General features: G+C 48.9%; 1 protein-coding gene across 1 annotated transcript in view; it reads right to left on the bottom strand.

Moving 5' to 3' along the window:
* The window catches only part of Col6a3 (collagen type VI alpha 3 chain), an 80,755-nt gene that overhangs the window by 24,764 nt on the left and 35,269 nt on the right, over window positions 1-20,722 (bottom strand). The window contains exons 8-23 of the mRNA XM_038338382.1: window positions 19,037-19,639; window positions 16,516-17,121; window positions 13,593-14,210; window positions 12,071-12,670; window positions 11,068-11,405; window positions 9,724-9,802; window positions 7,834-7,982; window positions 6,604-6,696; window positions 6,008-6,061; window positions 5,100-5,171; window positions 4,480-4,506; window positions 4,334-4,378; window positions 4,166-4,219; window positions 3,211-3,273; window positions 2,446-2,511; window positions 2,083-2,136 (exon numbers count right to left, since the gene is read on the bottom strand). Coding sequence (XP_038194310.1) covers window positions 2,083-2,136; window positions 2,446-2,511; window positions 3,211-3,273; window positions 4,166-4,219; window positions 4,334-4,378; window positions 4,480-4,506; window positions 5,100-5,171; window positions 6,008-6,061; window positions 6,604-6,696; window positions 7,834-7,982; window positions 9,724-9,802; window positions 11,068-11,405; window positions 12,071-12,670; window positions 13,593-14,210; window positions 16,516-17,121; window positions 19,037-19,639 — 3,521 coding nt within the window. The remainder of the gene's footprint in view (window positions 1-2,082; window positions 2,137-2,445; window positions 2,512-3,210; window positions 3,274-4,165; window positions 4,220-4,333; window positions 4,379-4,479; window positions 4,507-5,099; window positions 5,172-6,007; window positions 6,062-6,603; window positions 6,697-7,833; window positions 7,983-9,723; window positions 9,803-11,067; window positions 11,406-12,070; window positions 12,671-13,592; window positions 14,211-16,515; window positions 17,122-19,036; window positions 19,640-20,722) is intronic.

Below are 20,722 nucleotides of genomic sequence, written 5' to 3'. Positions count from 1 at the left end.
GGATTCTCAACCCTCCTGGCCAAATGCAACAGGAGCAACCCCGGTGCACACATGTGAACGTGAAATTGGGGCTCGTGTCTTGGCAGCTTCTCCCTGGATGTTCCAGAGGTGAACCTTAGTTTAAAAAAATGGAGGTTCCCTGCGTAAGAACCCAGAGATTCCCCACCTCAAGACTGATCCAGTGGGGGGTGGGGGGAAGGGATCTGTGGCTGTGTTAGGTTATCTTTGCAAGGCCAGGGCTTAGCCAAGCAAGGAGCCACATTCTTCACCCCCAGGGAGGGAGTCAATCCCAGAAGCCAGAGTAGCCATTCTGTAGTCACTACGGTTCTGTCCTCCTTTCTTGGGTCAGTGTGAGCGTGAGGGCCACTCCTGTCTGCCTAGAGTAGCAATCCAGCCCTGCTCCTCCCTAAGGAGCATGCTATTCCTCCAGAAACAGGGTTTCATTGCTCACTGGCAGCCTGCAGAGGCCAGAGGAGGCAGCTGAAGCGTGCTCCGACCCCATGGAGCCCATCTTGGTCTCTGTTTGGCCTCACCCTGAGGTAAACTTACTGTGTTCCATCCCCTGCTACTTAGGGAGCCCCTAAATTGAGACTAAAAGAGGCCCTGGATTCCGACAGGAGTTTCTGCCTACCTCACTCATAGCAGTGAACACAACCGTACCCCCACATGACCCACGACCATACCCCCACATGACTGTACCTCCACATGACCATACCCTCACATGACCATACCCCCACATGACCGTACCCCCCGCCCTGGACTTCCAGTCATGCTCTAAAATCATTTGGAGAGCTGGGTTTCTAACGCTGATGGCAACAGCCCTTGTCTCCACATGGCTCACCCACATTAATTCACCACCACACCCGGACTTTACACTTCTGCTTTCAAGTTCAAGTTCGCAAGCCTATATGGGTAAGCATTTGGCCGACGGAGCTAGCTCTCCAGTCTAAAATGTTCAAACTTTTTTTAAGGTAACAATTTAATTTTTTGTTTTAGAAACTTGGAAGCCATTTGAGGACAAGGGAGCCCCCCCCCCCCCCCGGAAAGCCCTGTGCCACAGAAACTCCCTGTGGCTGTCATCTGCTGGGCCCAGCTATGCTGGAGATCCTGTCCTTAGCTGCCCAGCCCCCCTCCCTTACACACACACACACACACCACTACTAACTTCCAGAACTCCCCTGAGGACTGTGACCTCCTGGCCACTTCCTCCTTTTCAGGTGGGATTCCTCTTCTCCCAGCTACTGTGACCCTGCTCTCTGCTCGCCTGGACCCGAGAAGCTGTCACGTGGCTTCCTAACAGTGACTGACCTCACCTTGGCTTCCACCAGTTTTTCAGTGACTGGGTGTGCAATGAGCTATTCAGCGACACACATTCCAGAAACGAATCAAAAATACAATGTGCTAAACCACACTGCACCTAGGTTCCTGATGTGAGTAGCACCCAAGCATCTGCTCCTTCAGCCTCCATCCCCTGTGCCCTCAGCAGCCAGCATTGGCATTTCTGTTTGGATGCTTTAGCTACTTGGCGGGCAAGAGTTGACCAAATACTTGAAGACAGCAAAGAGTCTTTTTCTTTAAGTATTTAGTGTTTTCTATGAAAGGAAAGGAAAAGGGCTGAAGGAGGGAGAAAAGACTGGGGGAAGGAGAAGCAACAGGTGACAGAGGAAACTAAAAATGAAAATTTCCTATAAGCAACAAATTCGATTGAAGGACTCACATCTTGCTTTCTGCCTTTCCACCGTGGGAAGACAAGCATGACGGCCTTTGCTAGCTATGCTCTGTGAAGGTGTGAAGGCCCTATGCTATGTTGTGGGGCCTCCCTGAAACCTCCAGAACTGTCGGCCAAGCAAACAATCTAGGGGCACAGCAACATTAAATCAAAAGCCAAACCCTACTCGTTTTAAATGGATGCAAATTGTCTTGGTTTTCATAGTGGGTCTGCACAATATAAAATACAGATGATTTCAGGAATGGCTCTATCTCCCCCAATAAGGAACTACTCCATATTATAGCACCAGACATTTTGTACCAATCTCTTGCCTCTGAGCTGCCTGGCAGTGCACAGCATCCTAAGATACTCACATCCTTCCCAGGGTCTCCTGGCCTTCCTGGGATGCCATCTCTGCCTGGAAGACCCTAGTGTGTATGGGGGAGGAGAAAAACAAAAAAAATGCCTGAGATTCTCACCCACAGAGAAGAACATTTCACCCCAGAGTAAGGTGCTGGAGACATGGGGGGTGGGGGAAGGGTCTACTTCCAGGGGAGGGGTTTGTTGACTGCAGGACAGAGCTCCGGGTACTCTTAGAAAAAAATCAGGCTTTGGGGACAATGCTGCTGGTCTCATAGACTCTGCAGTTCATGGGGTTGCAGTTAGTAGGGGCAAAGGACATGAGAGTCAGTTTTCTGCCCTGAGCGCAGGAGGTCTCTGGGTATGGATCACTGTACCATGGGGCCAATGTCACCCGTCTCTCCTTTGGGTCCTCTCTGCTGGCTGTCCCGTCCTGAGTCACCCTGAAAACAACAGGGGTTGGGAAATGAGACCCACACGAGGAAAGATGCAGCCCTTGGAATCCTTTGTAACAACTCGAAGGGAAGGTTCTCAAAAACTGTCCTCCGAGTTACGCGCTGCCCAGCTAACACCCAGAGCATAGCCACGGTCCCCACTGCGCGGCACAAGTCCATTTTGGCCTCTCTTTCCTTCCTCTACCACAGAGGTAGGGGACCTGAAGAACAGGTGGGCCTTTAGGTTTACAAAGCCATGGACTACCGAGAATTACATTGGTTCATTTTACAAGCACGAAGTGTCGCCGGGCGGTGGTGGCGCACGCCTTTAATGCCAGCACTCGGGAGGCAGAGGCAGGCGGATCTCTGAGTTCGAGGCCAGCCTGGTCTACAAGAGCTAGTTCCAGGACAGGCTCTAGAAACTACAGGGAAACCCTGTCTCGAAAAACCAAAAAAAAAAAACAAGCACGAAGTGTCCAGAGGGCATCTTAGGAAGACTCTGGGACATGCAGCTACCAAGTGACTTGCCAATGCTTGCTATGCTGGAGACATATCATCTCCAACGACCCCCAAAATTGAAAGGGAAGGATAAATTTGATCAACATGTTTTAAAGCAATTTCAAAATATAAGCCACTCCTTTCTTCTTCCATAAGCCTCTCACCACCACCACCACCACCAGATTATCCACAATAGAGACTCCACCTTACCGGGTCACCTCGAATGCCAACATCTCCTCTCTCTCCTTTGTCTCCTTTGGGTCCTTTGTCACCCTAAACCAATCACACGGTGGATGTTAAAAACTAGAAATTTCTGGTGGAATTTTTTCAGGTTTTTTAGTGAGTATTTGAGATCTATGACATGATGGTATGAGACATATACAGGTGTTGGATGGTTGCTATGGTGAAGGAAGTGATTGTATCTATTGTCCCAACCAATTGCTTTGCTTCTGTGATCAAAGTAACTAATGTTTCCTATTCTAAGCAGAATCTCTAATATGGCAGTGTTTATTAATTATAACCTCATGCCATACATTAGACATCTAGATCATTCATCAAAATTACATTCCCCACTTTGTAAGTCTCACTATAACACCTGTTGCTATTTCCTACTTAGCATGAGGCTAGAAAAAAGTCACTTCTAAGGCACATTTTCTTTATAAGTGTGTGTGTGTGTGTGTGTGTGTGTGTGTGTGTGTGTGTGTGTGTGTGTGTGTGTGGTGTGTACCTGGGTGCAGTATCTGCAGAGGCCGGAAGGGGGCATCATATCCCCTGAAGTGGAAGTTAAAAGCAGTAGTGAAACATCCAATCTGAGTGCTAGGAACTGAGCTAGGGTCCTCTGTGTATATTTTTAGCCACTCAGCCATCTCTTTAGCTCCCAAATAATACCAAAATATTTCTGATGAGTTTGGCTAGTCCACAAAGGTTTCCTGGGGAACCACTTGGTACCAGGCATTGGGAATTCATTTATAACAGAACAAACTCATTCTCCACCCTGTGGAACATGCTTTCCAACAATGACATAGCATATAAGATGTTACAGTTGAGAGGGGACATCACTCATACATCTACATGCAAACCCATGGAAAGAATACTAGCCGGTCCCTGGAGACGGTGTTATGTCTTTCCCCTAACCCAGGAAACAGTGAGATAAAGGAACACCTACCCTTCTTCCGGGACTCCCCTTTTCTCCAGATGAACCAGGTAACCCCTTGTCTCCCTGTAAAGGCAATGAGAGAGGGTCATGTTTGTGATGGCTCCTAGGGACTCAGCTGCTGGAAACTGGGACCTCGTGAATAGAAGCAGTTGGAACTTGGGAAGTCAAGTCGCTCACCTCTTCACCATCCAGACCATCCAAGCCAATCTCTCCCAGTTCACCCTGGGAAGAAAGAGGCAGACAGAGCATGGAATGAGTTAATCCCATCAAGGGAAAATAAGAAGTATCGGGGTATTTTCATTAAAACAAACAAACTTTACTACCTTTTCTCCTGGGAATCCTCGAGAACCCTGGAAGGGACGGGAACAAAGGAAACATGAGTGACAGAGAGCCAGTCCCTCAGTACAGAAGCCAAAGGATGACCACCCCACCTCCACCCCTGTGCCTACGTCCATAAGCCCCCTGGCTCTGAGGGTTCTATATTAAACATGCATTCAGGCTTCCTCTCTCACTGCCAAGTAGGGTGTTGTAAAGTGAATTTGCCTAGAGGTGAACACTTGGGTGGGCTTCATCCTCAGAAAGGAGAGGTAAATACGCAGACAGAAGGCCAGCTTCATAACTTGCGGTGTGCAAGCCCTTCCCTTCCACCCCTGCTCTCCATGGCAACAAGCAGCCGACCCTGGAATCCTATGCGGTTCATGGCTGCACCCTTTTCTGCCCCTGGCTGCTAAATGTTTCCACAGGAAACTACTTCTCCACTCAGGCTCCCTTCCAGCCATAGCCTCTGCTCTGGACTCCTGACCCACCCAGTGCAGAGCTACTGGGCACCTGGAATGGAGAAAACCCCAGCCTGCAACCCTCTCTCCTCAAGACACATGGAGAGGTCGGATCCTCCCTTCATGCACTACCCTGACTCTCCTATACCCCTAAATCCATACTGTACCTTGACTCCTCTCTGGCCTGGGCAGCCCTGGAAACCTTGTGTTCCATTCACACCAGGTGGACCTCGCTCACCCTGAAAAGAAAAGAGGCATTTGCAAGCCGGAGTCCCTTGTCTGGTGTCCCGTCTAACTCTGTCTCAGAAAATGGCACGCAGCATGAGGAGAACTTCACTATAACCAGGCTATCTGTGCCAACATCCTTAGTCCATAGCTCCTGGATGAGCAAGAACTCACAACTTTATTGGAGGGGGGAGGATAGGCTCTGGGATGGTAGCAACACCCAGGGGCTACTGCCTGACTGGTTGAATATCAGTGACCCTGATACCCAGTATGGATGCTGGGTCCTGTAGAAGTTCTTTCCCCTGACCATTCCTCTATATCGTCAAAGTTTCTAGCTGTCCCATGGCAACATGGTCAGCACTGACTCCCTTACCTAGGCTGGACACCTGGAGGCCTCTGGAGTCTCTCCATCCCATATCCCAGAGATGGACCTTGTCCTACCTAAGGTCCCAAAGCCTCTCAGACTTGCCAAAGTCTTGCTACATAATAGCTCAGGCTGCCCATCATCCCCCTGCCTCGGCCTCCCAAAAGCTGGGATTAGGGATGCTTACCACCAGTTTCTGCTCCTATTCGTGTAAGTGGACACTGGGCACACCATACTTGGTGACCCTCTGTCTAACCTTCGTCCACTCTGCAACAGATCAAGTCTCCACCTGCACGCCACACCCGTAATTGTCACACCCAAAGACCCTCACTGTTCATAGCACGGAAACACGAGGGAAATGGTTAAGTTAGGAAATTGCTTTCCTCCAAATGAGAAAGGCCCTGGCCACCAGACAGGTTACAAAAGCCACTGTGCAGTCCCACCTAGAGAAGAACAGGAGCCAGGGAAAAGGTAGCTTTTACTCACGGGTCCGCCTTCATCACCAGGGTAGCCTCGGTAGCCGTCTTCCCCAGAGATACCCTGAAACAAAGCACATGAAATGAAGTCACCTATGTTCCACATAAAGTGTCTCAGTGGTCCTGTCACTGGGTGGGGCTGTTCTGACACTCAGCAGGGCAGTAGAACAGTGGGCAGAGCGGAGAGTATCGCCCACTCAATCCTCAGTGATGGCTCTTTCCATCAGAATGGCTCAGACTCTTTCTTTACCAAGAGAGCTGGTGGTACTCCTTCAAGGCAAGCACTAAGCATCCCACTGACCCACATTGTGAGGCTGCCAGTGGGTAGGCATGGGTTTTTCAAGCTGTTTTATGAAAAGACAAATCCAGGTGTCAAAGAGCAGATTCTCCCAACTAGCGGAAGAGAGGAATGTGTCAGGTGCTTGGGCCTTCTCCATCACCAACAAGACACACCCTGGGGATGCCCAGGAGCCCAGAATTGACCATATGACCAGGGCCTTTCTCCCCCTCTCATGCCTATCCATGGTATTGGAGAAGTCACGCAGCTAGGTAGTGTCTGAGCCTAAAGTCTAGCCTGCGGCGTGAAGAAGGCAGCTGTATCCGTACCTTTGGCCCGATGCTGCCAATGGGCCCTCTGTCTCCTCTCTCTCCAGAGCACTTGCACGGAACCCCACAGCAAGCTTTCTCAGCAATGTTGTCCTGCCAAGAAAATAAATAAATATAAAAAAGAGAAAACAGCGAACACCAGTGTGCTGGTAATAGTCCCAGTCTGAGGCACAAAAAATGAAGCTACCTAAGGCAGCTTCCTAAAACTGGCTGCTGCTGAGAGCTCAGCTTTTGGCACAGGGTGGGATGCCATTGTTGGAAGAGAAAAGAGCAACCAACTATAATTCTTATCCACAGTACCCTAGACTGGGCCCAGTTTCCAGATATTTCCAGTGCAGACATTCAAGGTTTGTATTTTCAGTATAACTTAATACAAAATACAAATTAAGCCTCAAATACAAAATCCAACAAATACATTAAAGCTGGCTGAGGTCAAAGAAGATTCGAAATTGGGAACCCACGGCCTGCCTTCCTCTGAGCTGTGGTCAGACTCATGGAGATCAGAGTTTACCTGGAAGAGACCTTGGAGCAGCTGTGGGACCCTGAACTCTGAGCCACAACCACCACAGTGTGGGTCACCAGTGTCTCTAACGCCACCTCTGTATCCTTCCCTCACCCAGCACCTGACCTTACACATCCCAATGTGTTTATATTTCTATCCACGGATGGAGTGTTGATCATGAGTCTTCTCTTGCAATGAACTTCCTACAGCCTCCTTTTCTGTCCTGTTCTAGGCTGAACCTGCTTCTACTCAATAAAAACAACTGTGTGTGTGTGTGTGTGTGTGTGTGTGTGTGTGTGTGACAGAAAGAAGTGGGGAGAAAGAAGGGGGCAGAGCTGGTCTCTCCCACTCCTACGGCATTAGTCACTATCTGAGAAACAGTGGTCCTGTCCCCCACCCCTACTCCCCACCCCAGGAGGTAACTACTCTCACTGAGAGAGGAGCCCAGAAGGGAGGCCAGGAAAGGATTTTCCCACCCAGAAGTGGTCTCTGTCTCTCCTCCCCTGTATATTCTTGATTCTAACATGCAGATAAGGCAGATAGCATATCCAGGACTCATGCAGAAACAAAGCAGGTCTCAGGTGAATCAAATGAGACGTCCACATGCCCCTCCCCCAGGCACCAGGCCATCGAGAAATCCTCCAGCTTTACTGTCTTGAGATGCCAAAAAAAAAAAAAAATCTAAATTAGTATGTGCATAAAACCCTTTAACAGAAACGAAGACTCACAAGCTGTTCTGCCAGCTCATAATCCAGGTCAAGCAAGTTGAGCCTCAGCGGCCTGTCGTACATGAAGCCCCGCCCAAACTCCAGCTGCTGCGTCAGCCGCTCCAAGTTGGCCACACGTTCAAGGCCCACCAGGATCAGAGCTCGGGCACCTGTGAAGAAAGAACCATTTAACACATTTGCCTAGGCATTAGAGAACCAGATGTCCTTTTGCCTGACTCTGGTTTTGCTCTGTCATCCAATTTGGGGGGCTTTGCTGTTCTTGTTCAATTTACATTTGTTCATTTTGGGAGGGTGACCCCAAGCACTGCATGCACATGTGACAGTCAGAGAACAGTTTTGAGGAATTGGTTTGCTCCCGCTACCCTGTGGGGCTCCCGGAAAATGAGCTCAGGTTAGCAGGCAATGTGGTGATCATTTTTACCCATTGAGCCATCTCTCTGGCCCATTTTTGCTTTTTGGTGATCCTGGGGATCGAGCCACCAAACTAGGAACAATTTGCACGCTATGCCTACTTTCTACAACTGAGATACATCCCCGGCCATTTGTATGTGTTTGTTTGTTGTTTGTTTTAAAATAAAAGTTCACGGGTAAACTTTGCTGTGACCATGAATGAAACTTTGCTTCATTCATGTTTGGTGAAACCCATTTCCTTCTTTCTTAGAAGAGTTGGAATACCGAACTCTCCTGAGTAACAGAAGAGACGCCCATGAAGGACACCACTGCTGGCCCTACAGAGAACTGAAGTATTAATGCATCTAAAATCAGGACACAGCGGGTCCTCTCCACTGCGTTGGGGGCAGGGTACAGCTAACACATAGAATGCACTTAGGTGGGTCTGGAGGGATGGCTCAGGTGGTTAAGAGCACTTGCTGCTCTGGAAGGGGACCCAGGTTCAGTTCCCAGCACCCACAACGGATGGCTCATAACTGTCTGTAACTCCAGTTCTAGGGGATACGATATCCTGATATCCTCTTCTAGCCTCTGAGGGCATCTGCACATACTTGGTCCACATAATCTCTCTCACACACGTGTGTGCACACAATAAATAAATAAATAAATAAATAAAGCTTTTATTTAAAGACAGTGTGCTTGCATAGCTCTGCTTCCTTAACATCTCCTAGAGAGGTCAACCTGTGGGTCATGACCCATCTGGGGGGGGGGGGTCACATAGCAGATATCCTGCATATCAGATTTTATATTATAATTCATAACAATAGCAAAGTTATAGATATGAGGAGCAGTGAAAATGATTCTGTGGTTGGGGGGTCCCCACAGCATGAGGAACTGCATTAAAGGATTACAGCATTAGGAAGGGTGAGAACCGCTGTACTAGAGCCTCTGGCTCTGGCAACTGCGTGACAGTCAACACCAGGACATTCCAATGCTCCTCTGACAAGAAAGGCTGCTTTAAGAGCTTATGTGATTTATTTCACATTAGTCATGCATATATTAATTTCAGTGATTACTATTGGCTGTGTTATATTTAGTGGGACCCGCAAACTGATAGGGTGATGTCTTTCTAGTCAGCTCGTCCCGCCCTCAGTTATGTGATGCCCTTGAATGAACTAATACTAAAGCTTTTATGCAAAAAACCCCCACATAATCCTGGATATTATAATTCTGGATATCCCCCTGGTAAATGTGTCTCTGAAGCAGGGCCAGGTCCTGGCACTAAAGCTGCCCCTTGCTCAGAAGTAGCTTCAATGCCCTTATGTTACAGCCCAAGCAGGAATGGAGGGCCAAGATGCCAGGGCAGGGGCCTCTGAGAGCCCACACCCCAGGAATGGTGTTGACAGGTGGAGTTGACAGGTTTCTCTCAGCAAAGTGGCCGGTCTGTTTAGGGCAGTGGGGAAGGGCTCGCTTCTCACGCCGAGGAAGCCTGGGACCTACCTTCTTGCCGGAGTTCCTCTGACGCTCTGTGTAAGTCAGCCAGGTCTCCATCCGCTCCATCCGTGAAGTGGATGACAACCTGTAAGCAATGGAGGAGTCAAGGCTCACGCTCCTGCTGGGGAGCATCAATGGCAACTGAAAGGGAACTGAGAGGTTGTAGTGAGGTCGAATTCCTCATCTACGGTTGATGAGGCTGTAGGCCAAGGTCAAGGGAACCGTGCTATCAACGCGTAACATAAAGGAATGTGTATCCGTGTTTGATTTATCTTTAAAACCTAAAAACAATGGCAACCAAAGTTTATCTCATTCTCATACTTATGAGACAGTTTCTAGAAATTGCATGCGTGCGTGTACGCGTGTGCGCGTGTACTGCACTGAACTGCGTTGATATTCTAATTTCCGATACTTTAGAATGTGACTGCACTTGCAGGCAGGACCTTAGAGAAGCAGCTAAGCTGAGTAAGATTTGCTGGGTGGCCCCTAATCTGGTTTAACTGGTAACCTCCTAGGAGGAGATGACCGAGCCACAAGCAGCCAGAGGGATGACCATGTGAGGACCCACGGAGAACACTGCCATTTACAAGTCTAGCTGAGAGGCTGCAGAGAACAGCCCTGCCCAGGTCCTCGCATCATGGGCCTTTCAGCCTCCAGCACTGTGAGAAAGAAATTCTTGTGGTTTAAGGCACCATGCCTGTGGTATTTTGTTTGGCAGCCTTAGCAAACAAATAAAGCATGAGTGCACATAATATGTGTGTGTGTGTGTGCAGTGGTGCATGTGTGTGCAGTGTGTCAAGTGTGTTCTGTGCATGCACGATGTAGTGTGTGTGAGTGTGTGTCCTGTGTGTGTGTAGTGTGTCGAGTGTGTTAGATGTATGTGTGACGTCGTGTATGTGTCTCTCTGTGTGCATGTGCATGTGTAGTGGTGTGTGTGTTGTGTATATGTGCAGTGGGGTGTGTGTGTAATGTGGTGAGTATGTGTGCTATGTATATGTGTGGTGTGGGGCTATGTATATGGTGTGATGTGCTTGTGTATGATGTATGTATGTCCAGAGAGAGAATACAGATGACATACCTTTAACAAGACTATAATTAAAACTGGGTCCATCGCAAATCCACCTCGTCCCAGCTGAGCTACTAGTTTCTGGGACACTGGGGGCTTAAGGGGACCTAACAAGAGGAAGAAGACACGGGAACCACGGTCCTCCATGAGAGAGTAACTCTCCTCACAGGCATCAACAACCCTGTCTTATCCATCGTGAGCCACGCCAATCACTCAGGACAGCTTCCAGAAGCAAGAGGAGCCCGCGGTGCTGCGCACGGAGCTCCCAGCCCTTGCCTGCTCACCTTTACACTGTCGGGTGAGGACTGCCTGAATTTGTTCTGGTACAGCTTCAGAGTATCAGCTGTGAGGATGTACGGGTGCTGGCTACGCATGTTGCGGAACTTCTCGAACAGCTCTGGCTGATACTCGGCAAAGTCAAAGGCCTCCACTGGCCCAGAGGGCGTGTTGGCCACCACCGACACACGCACAGTGGGCAGCTGGTTGCCACTGCAGCTGATCCTCTGTATCTGGCTGATTCGATTCAAGATGGTATCCACCTTGGACTCGAGGCCCTTCTGGCTCACAAACACATTCTGATCTCGAGATCCATCAAACCCCAGGATGACTTCCAGATTACAGGCTGGCAAGGAGAGATGAAGGTCGAGAGAAAAATGAAATCCTCCATGTGTAAGCTCAGGAAGCAGCTAATTCTGACTCTTTCTCAGTCTCAGGGACCAAAACTGTGGTCACTTGAATACATGTTTGCTCTTTGGGGGTTGAGGGTGTTAGTTATTTGGGCACAATCATGTATATTTGGTATTTAAGTATATCTCAAGTTGGTGTTTTAAATTGAAGGTACTTTAGAACACAAATGTCCCCACCCTGGCAACTGATCCAATCAATTAACGTATAAGAGGCACACCCATAACCCCAACACCAGCCCACCCAGAAGTTTCATAATTCCAGGTCAGTCTAGGCTCCAAAGCAGGCTATGTCACAAATATATATATATATATATATATATATATATATATATATATATATATATATATCGAGAGAGAGAGAGAGAGAGAGAGAGAGAGAGAGAGAGAAAGAGAGAGTCCAAACTATCTGATGAATTAAATAGTGGGAAAAAAGTAAAGTTGATAAGACTTTGACTCTTATCCTGGAAGAACCTTCTAGAACAGTAAGTAGAAGAGCACAGGGTCATAAATAAAAGCAACCATGAGCCTGAGGAACCCACAGGACAGCACTAGGGACACTCCGTGTCAGCAGGAAGGGGCAATCTGTGCACAGATGGCTTACCTTTAGAAACATCCGTCACACCAGGGCAGAGGGTCTCATGCATCGCGTCATGCAGGGTCTCCAGTACCGTCTCGCTGAGTTCCGAGAGCTCCTGCACGCTGCCTACCCGGAAGGCCGTGGCGCTGTTGGAGGCAATCTTCCCCACCTCCTCAGAGTCAATGTTTCTCACCCCGACAGCAAACACCTTGACACCTTTCTGGGTGAGGGCCAGGCTCACGTCCTGAGCATCCTCCACTGACTTCCCTCCCGTGATCACGAAGGCGATCTGAGGGACTCGCTCCTCCAGGCGGCTGCCAGCACTGGGCACGAAGTGATTCTGCCGCAGGTGCTCAAGGCCCACCTTGGTGTTGGCGTGCCTCCCTCCCTTGTAGACCACTTTGTTGATGGCGTCAATGATCTGCCTTTTGGTGGAATATTCCCGTAGGAAGAATTCATCCGTGGGGTCTGAGTTGTACTGGACCAGCCCCACTCTGATGGAGTCGCCCTCTTCATAGACGGTGTCCACAATTTCAGAGGCAAAACGGAGCACTTCCTGGAAATTTTCCCTCCTGAAATTGATGGAACCATCCAGCAGGAATACAATGTCTGCCTTCTTCTTCTCTACAAGTGAATACAAGGAAGATGAAAATGAGGGAAGTTCGGGTCTCCAGTCTCAGAGTATGAACACACACACGCAAATCAAGACAGCTAATATGTCTGCTTCATGTATAAGGAGAGCTCCCACCCTTGCCCATGCCCCTCTAGCCCCACCCTGCAGACAGTACACTAAAAACTGGAAGATAAAAGGTAAGTCTCTTAAATAAAAGGAAAAGGATTTTAAGAACTCAGCAAACCAGACTCGGTCACCTGACCACATGGACGTATGTTGAGAGTTTAATAGAGACCTGCAATCGCAGATGCTTCTGGAAATGCCAAAATGGGAGACTGGAGACAGTATGATGAACACAGGATGTGCCCACCCAGCTCAGAAGGAGACAGTTAAAGAATCAACAGGAACCATGGCTCCCTTAGAAAAACCATCCCTGCTTGAGGACACTGAGTGTCTGAATGGCCATCACCCAGAAGAGGAGAAGGCAGGGGGTCTGGAGGGGTTGGATTAGAGTCTCATGGACAAGAACTTAGAACATGAAGGGTCTGTTGTAAGTAGGACAGTCACAGTGACCATATCGGTTCAAAGAAGAAAGGGTGCCTAGACCACAATAGGTAACCCACCATGAGGGATGATGACCTGACTCCAAAGCTTTGTGCAGTGTGGCTCTGGCTGACTCCAGCCAATGACTGGGATCCTTATGTTAAGCCTTTCAGCAGCCCTAGAGTTAGACTCGGGATGATGGAGGACTGACGACCATCTGCTTTGGGGACATGTTTCCCTCAACAATGTCAAATGAACTACTTCCCCACTATTTAACTTCTAATATCTGTAGGCACGACCATGAGCAAATCATTTCAGAGAAATCTAGTTATCATTTTGTTTAAGACAGCTGACACCACATTCTGCAACCATGCATCAAACAGCTCGTACCTGGCCTTGAAGAAGAAAATACGTCTACACCACCGGGAGGCTGTGGAGTAGCCCCAGATGGTCCAAAAGAAAGTATGACCCTCTCTTCTATGTTGGGCAGCTCTCTGAATTCCCGCACAGTGAAGACCAGTCTGGGGTCATTGGTGATGGTTTGCAAGTCTGCCCGATCGATGTTTCGGTCACCTATCCCTAAACTCATGATCCCTGATGAGCTTATGATTTGGGCATGTCGAGTCACGTCATCCTGGGACTTCCCACCCAGGAATAAGACTAGGTGTTGAGGCACCCCATCTTCTATCCGGCTCCCAGCAGACTTCACAAAGAGGTTTCTGGCCACAAACTCCAGGGCTTTGCCAGTGTTCAGGGGAGACCCTCCTTTGAACCTCAGACGTCGTATGGCATCAAGGACAAGGGCCTGTGACTTGTGGGTCTTCAGGTAGAATTCGGGGAAGACATCATTGCTGAACTGCACAACCCCAATCCTCACTTTACTGGGGCCAATGTTGAGTCTGCGGACAATCCTGCTGACAAAGTCTCGGATGTGAGCAACGCCGTCGGGCTTGACGGCATCGGAGCTGTCAATCAGGAAGACGATGTCTGCAGCATCACTTTCGATCACTGTAGACAAAAAAAAAAAAAAGTGGAGGTCAGTTTCAGCACAGCCTGGCTCTGACTTTATCACGACCTCAGTCTCTGAAACTTGTGCTTGTCACACGCTGTATGACCCAACACTGAGGTTACATTCCAACACATATGTTGGTCCTTCGAGACTTAATCATTAAAAGTTGGGGTTTTCAGGTTAATGGTGCTTGCCGGCATACCTGATGACCTGAATTCAAGATCCCAGACAAGGAGAACAACCACTCTCAAAAGTTGCCCTCTGACCTTACACACACTCTTTTTTTTAACACCACACACACACACACACACACACACACACACACACAAATATGCCATTTTGAATCCAGGTAACAACGACTTCTTTTTAAGAACTATTTTAAGTCATTCAAAACTTTCTCTATGTCAACTTTATTTGGGTTTCAGCCTCAGGGCTTAGGTTACTACTAACTTAAAAACCTATAATAATGGTTGAGAAACAGTAATTCTATGTTACCATAACAACAGAATCATGAATCACGGGCAGAAACCGCCAAAGAGATTGTGATCACTGAGGCCGACATCTTTGAGGAGGGACATCTCTGAACAACTGTCCTCACTTGTCCATAGTGTACACCACTGAGAAGAACCCATGTGACTCACTGGTATTTGTTGCCACTCTGCATCTATCCATGGAGGAACGGTTCCCACAGTGCAATGCAATGCTTCATGTCAAGAGTCATATTACCTGTCCCCAGACATTGATGCTCTTATATCCCTTGAATCTTGTTAAACTGCATTTTAATGAATCCATAGCATTTAATAATTTTCCTCTTTTTACTATTATTTTCTCTTTTCTCCAGAACTTGGTTTTTAACTAGTGGAAAACTCTACACTGTAAAGTTTTACTTCATGCTGAGCTTTTTTTTTTTAATTGAATGAAATTACCTGAAGACTGTTGCATTAGATTTACAAGAAACAGAAGCAATTCCATGTCTAGGCTTGGATCTCATGCCCATGTTAGCTCGTTATGAATATGCAAGTATTTGAAAGTAGAAATAAATCCAAAATCTGAAGCAATTCTGGTCCCAGTAATTTTTAATGAAAGATTTTTCAACTTGTATAAAATTAACCAAAATATCTTGGGAAAGATGAGCCATGTGCTCCTGTTGGAATTCCAGATGCCTCTCAGGTAGCCTTTAACTAAATTAATACATTGCCTCTCGGTGAGTTTAGGTCTAGCTTTTGCCTCAATTCCAGGCTTTTACAGCGCAATGGTACAAAGTGAGGTGTTGAGCTGATTATGAAATGAGACCATTTATTGAGAAAGGAAACCGGGGGCTTGGCCTGGGTCAAGGCTTGGGGTCCCCTGCTGAGCACAACACCCTCCCCCCAGGACCTCAGCATCAGGGAGATTCTGCCAGTGATGAAGGCAAGAGTACTCCACCAACTCTATCTAAACATAAAGAGATAAGTATTATCTAAACCCCAAGGACAGCCCGCAGTCCCTCTTCTAGCAAGTTGGAGTGACAGTTACACATTTCCAGTCTTCCCCAAGGCCTTTCTGCTTCTAGAGAAGACTGGTGAGCGCCTGCAGAATCACCACAAACCTCTGCGCAGTCCCAGGCCAATGCATCCTTGGCTTTGCAAAAAACTCTCTACCACAAGCTGGGACCCTGGATGGCCTTCAGCGCCGCCCTCCCTGTGGCATGCTGAGAGACAGTCACCTTGTGATGAGCGTGTCCTGGTGCTCTCGGGATGGCAGGAAAGACTCCATGAAATAAAAGAGGACCTCGTCCTTGTCAATTCCCCTATGTGCTCTTTGTCAACTTGACATAAACTAGAATCACTCTGGGAAGAGGGACCCTCAAGTGAGGAATTACCTCTATCAGACTAGCCTGTGGGCAAGTCAGTGGGGAGCGTTCTCTCCATTACCATTGATGTGAGAGGGCCCAGCCCACTGTGAGTGGTTCCAGCCCTAAGCAATTTGTCCTGGGTGGTATAAGGTGGCAAGAGGAGCAAGCCATGGAGAGCCAGTCAGTAAGCAGTGCTCCTCCATGACTCCTGCATTTGTTCCGGCTTGACTTCCTGCCCTGACTTCTCTCAATGATCAACTGGGATCAGAACATATAAGCCAAATAAGCCTTTCCTCTCCACGGTGTGGTCAGGGTGTTTGAGAACCGCTGCTCTGGGGGAACAAAGAGTTGGAAGAAAGAAAAGCGAGGGTAAAGAGACAGGAGGAGGGGTCCCTACAGTATATACTAGTATGAAAACTTTATTTTAAAAAAATACGCTAGGAGAGCAGCCCTGCCTCCTCGGGTCTCACCTGTAGTGGGATAGCTAGTGCTGGCCAGGATCTGCTGGATCTGCTGGGAGGTTAGCGTGGTGATGGGTGTCAGCAGCTTCTGTTCCAGCCGGGGCAGCTCCCTGAAGGTGCTCACCGAGAACACGTACTCGGGGCTCAGGGAGATCTTGACCAGCTCCTCCTGGCTTGTGTGCCTGGCTATGGCAATGGGGGCCACGCCAAACTGCTTGAGCTCCGCTGCTGAGTTGTCCACCTCATCGCCAGACTTCTCCGAGGAGATAAGGATCAAGAACTGAGGGACCCCCTCTTCTATCCGGCTCCCCAGCGGCCTCTGGAAGATGTGCTTCAGCACGTACTCCAGCGCGTCCCCGACGTAGACCTGCCTCCCGCCCTTGGGCCTCAGCCGGCGCACCGCATTCAGCACTTCGTCCTTGCTGGAGTGGGCATTCAGAGGAAACTCTATTTTGGAATCCTCACTGAACTGGATGACTGCTACCCGGGTGGTGTCAAAGCCTATGTCCAGGTCCTCGACCAGCCTCTCAATCAGGGCGCGGATGTGCTGGAACTCTGGACTGGCGTTTTGGGATCCATCGATGAGAAAGACCACGTCCTTCTTGCTGCCCGTACCTGCAAAGCAGACGGGACCATGGCCTTCAACTTCAAGGGTTCTAGACTTCAGGCACTCTTGAACCACTTCCTAATCTGCCATCAAACCTATGCCCAGGGGCCTGGAGATCTTAGTACCAAACGTTATAGTGAGAACACCAGTCCAAAGAGCCAGTCCTGTGTGTTTCCACATCTAAATGTCAGACAAAAGAGAAGACAGCAAGAGACTTGGAAGGATGAGTCCGAGGGGAGCAGAAACTAAAGAGCTGTATCTACACCAGGGTGGGGATGGTGCTTTAGGAAGGGGACATCAACTGTGACAAGAACTACCCACAGAGGCCACACACGACAGTGCTAGGAAGCAAGTGACTGGTTCTGCCAGGGAGGGGTCTTGGACAAGAGCACTTTCTGAGGAATGTGAAGGGAGGGATAGCAATGGTTGATGAGGCTCAAAGAGGAGAGACCTTGCACAGCGCACATGTAAGTCTTATAAAGGTGAGGGAGCTGCTGGAGGGCAGTGGCGTGCTGAGAGACACACATTTATTGTAAGAAGATTCGTCCAGTACGGTGGAGATCGGAGCAGGGATGACAGAGTGGGGTGGGTGTACACTGAGCAGGTGGGAAGAGACGAGCAGGAGAAGCAGAGCTGGGCCACCCCAAGAAAAAGGACCACTCTGAAGTGTGGAACCATTGCCGGGAGGGACCAAGCCGAGCTTCTGAACATTCTCCTCAAAGCCCGTGTAATTTCTCTAGGAAATGGGACTCAAGGTGTGAAGCTGAGAGGAAGGTGTGGGGAGAGAGAAGTGGAGGACTCAAGGTGGGAAGAAAGGGAGGGCGTACAAAGTGGTCCCTCTGATGTGTGGGAGACTGGGAGAAACAGGAACCGAGCTCTAGGGAGGCATAGGTCTGGATTCCCAAGAGAGAGGCTCTGGATGCGCGCGTGCCGCGCACACACACACACACCCTTGAGCACAGGAGCCCCAGGGCCTCAAGGTATACCCTAACAGAGCTCTTATGTGTGAGAGAGAGACAGAGAGAGAGACAGACAGAGAGAGAGAGACAGACAGAGACAGAGACAGACAGAGAGACAGAGACAGAGAGAAGGAGGGAGGGAGAAATCCCCAAATGTTTATGATATGAGTGTGACCTCTTCAGATATTCTATATAAGTATGCAGAGCCCGTTGCTCTCCCCTGAACACCAAGGAGAAGCTGACCCCTCAGGGCACACAGGAGGCAAACCCTGCCTCTGACTTTCTTTCACTTACATTACTCCATCTTCCTTCCTTGGTCCCTCACTTTCCCCTCTCCACGTCATAAAAACACAAGGTCACATTTGCCTCCTTCTGCCCTGGGACCACCCTGCCTGAGTGCCCAGGAAACACAGGCCCTGGGCTGACACGTCCTGAGGATGAGTGTATCTTGGCCTCTTTCCCTCTTGGCATCCACACCTCAGACCTTATTCAGGGCCATTGCACAGAGAATGGGAAATCCTCTTGACGGTTGGGACACCTCTCAGCCCCAAGCAAGCTTCACACATTGGTGCTAAGATACAAATATTTCGGAGACACTACCCCTGTCCCCAGAGCAGAACCTGTGGTCAGGTTCCTCTGAAGGGCAGAAGGCTACTGTTTTCAAAGCTGCCACTGAGGCTAAACAGTCAGCAAGGGTCCTCCTCAGGCTCCTCTGTAGAGCCTGGATCCACGCCATGTGCGTGCCCTTTTTTGATGTTTTAATTTGGCCACAGACATGAATCTTAGCTTCACTATTTGATGTCTCAAAAAAAAAAAAAAAACTCCTAGTTTTTCACACATCTCTACACGCCATGTGGCAGAGGAATCAAAACTGAAAATGCTTTGTAGCACACAGTCTGAACAAAGAGCCAAGGTGATTATGGGGACGAGAAACTCAAAGAACCCACACCCAAGCCGCCCTCACCTGCACTTGGTGAGGGCAGAATAAATGGTTTCAAATTGCTCAGCTCCTCACGATTAAGCCGGATCACCCTCTCAGAGATGACCTGTTGGACCGTCCCAAGCTCCCGGAAGGTGGGAATGGCCACAGCGAAGTCTGGCATGAAGGAGATGGTCTGCATCTCAGTGATGTCAGCATTCCCAATGCCAATACCAATGGGCACAGCCCCGCCCTGCTTCAGGACCACAGAGGGGCCTCTCACATCATCCCCCGAGCGCTCGGCCGTGAGTACAATCAGGAGCTGGGGGACGCCTTCTGCTATCCTGCTCCCTGTGGAACTGGTCAGGATATTCCTCAACACAAAGTCCAGCGCCGCCCCTGTGTTGGGGACTGGGCCACCCAGCAGCGTCAACCTGCGGATGGCATTGATGACACCCTGCTGGTCCATATGGGAATTCAGGTAGAATTCAGGCCTGGTCCGGTCACTGTACTGTACCAGGGCCACACGCACCCGGTCAGGACCCACGTCCAGGCTCTCCACTACTCTCTGCACAAACTCCTTTAGCAGGGAGAAGCCACTCCGGACGCCCTCGGAGCCGTCGATCAGAAACACGACATCCTTTTCACCTGAAATCATAGGGAAACTGCTAGAGACTCACACAGGACTGGACACAACAGCAATATACCACTGTGCTGAGTGGCATAGCAACCCCCAGGGAGGTTCAACCCCAAATCCTCTGTCTGTGAAGAAGAAGAGTTAGGGATGAAGAGTGTGTATTCCCCCAGACAGGCACGACATCATTACAGGAAGGAGGAGGGACTAGGGCAGATATCATTCTGCACATCCGCAGGATGGGGACGAGGCCGTGAGCCAGAGAATTTGAGTGATTTCTGGAATCTGAGAAAGGAGAGAAATGGGTTCTCTCCCAGACCCTCCAGCTATGAGGCCGCCTGCCCTGCCAACACCTTCAGCTCAGGAAGGATGGATTCTGATGCATGACCAAATATATATATATATATATATATATATATATATATATATATATATATATATATATATTAGGAAGGAGATCCTTCTGTTGTAAGCCATGATATGTGCAGTAAACACTGAGGCAGCAATGGAAGATGAACATGCCAGTTCCGAGGGCCCTCTGCATTAACTTTCTTAAGCGAAAACCAAAGAGATAAAGGCACCATAAGAGATAAAGGCAGAAGGATCTCTGAATTTGAGACTAACCTGATCTGCATTGCAAGTTCGAGGCCAGCTAGAGTTATGTAGTAAGACCCTGTCTCACCAATCCATCGGTAACCGCTAACTTTAAAAGGTAAACTCAAGGAAATAACAGGGAGCAGAAAATAACTGAGCCAGAGGAGCCAAGCATTTTGCAGTTGTGAAGACTTCAAGGGTTCACTACAGAGCACAAGAAAATGGGTGGGAGGAAGGAATGTGGTCCTTATGTCAGGGTCACAGGTTGACCCAAACTAACCTTGAGAGAATCCTTTTATCAGAAAAGAGCCTCAAGCATCTCGGTTTTCAATCAAAAAGGATCTATGATCAGTATGTGTATAGATGGTGATTGTAATATATATGTATATATACGTGTGTGTGTACGTGAGTGTGTGTGTGCATGTGCGTGCGTGTGTGTGTGTGTGTGTGTGTGTGTGTGTGTGTGTGTGTTCATTCTGTTGGTGGGCAGGCTGACTTCTGGC

Source organism: Arvicola amphibius, chromosome 8 (assembly GCF_903992535.2).
Source record: "Arvicola amphibius chromosome 8, mArvAmp1.2, whole genome shotgun sequence".
Taxonomy (NCBI): domain Eukaryota; kingdom Metazoa; phylum Chordata; class Mammalia; order Rodentia; family Cricetidae; genus Arvicola; species Arvicola amphibius.
The sequence above is the reverse complement of the archived record's forward strand: the minus strand, read 5'-3'. Positions and strand labels throughout refer to the sequence as shown.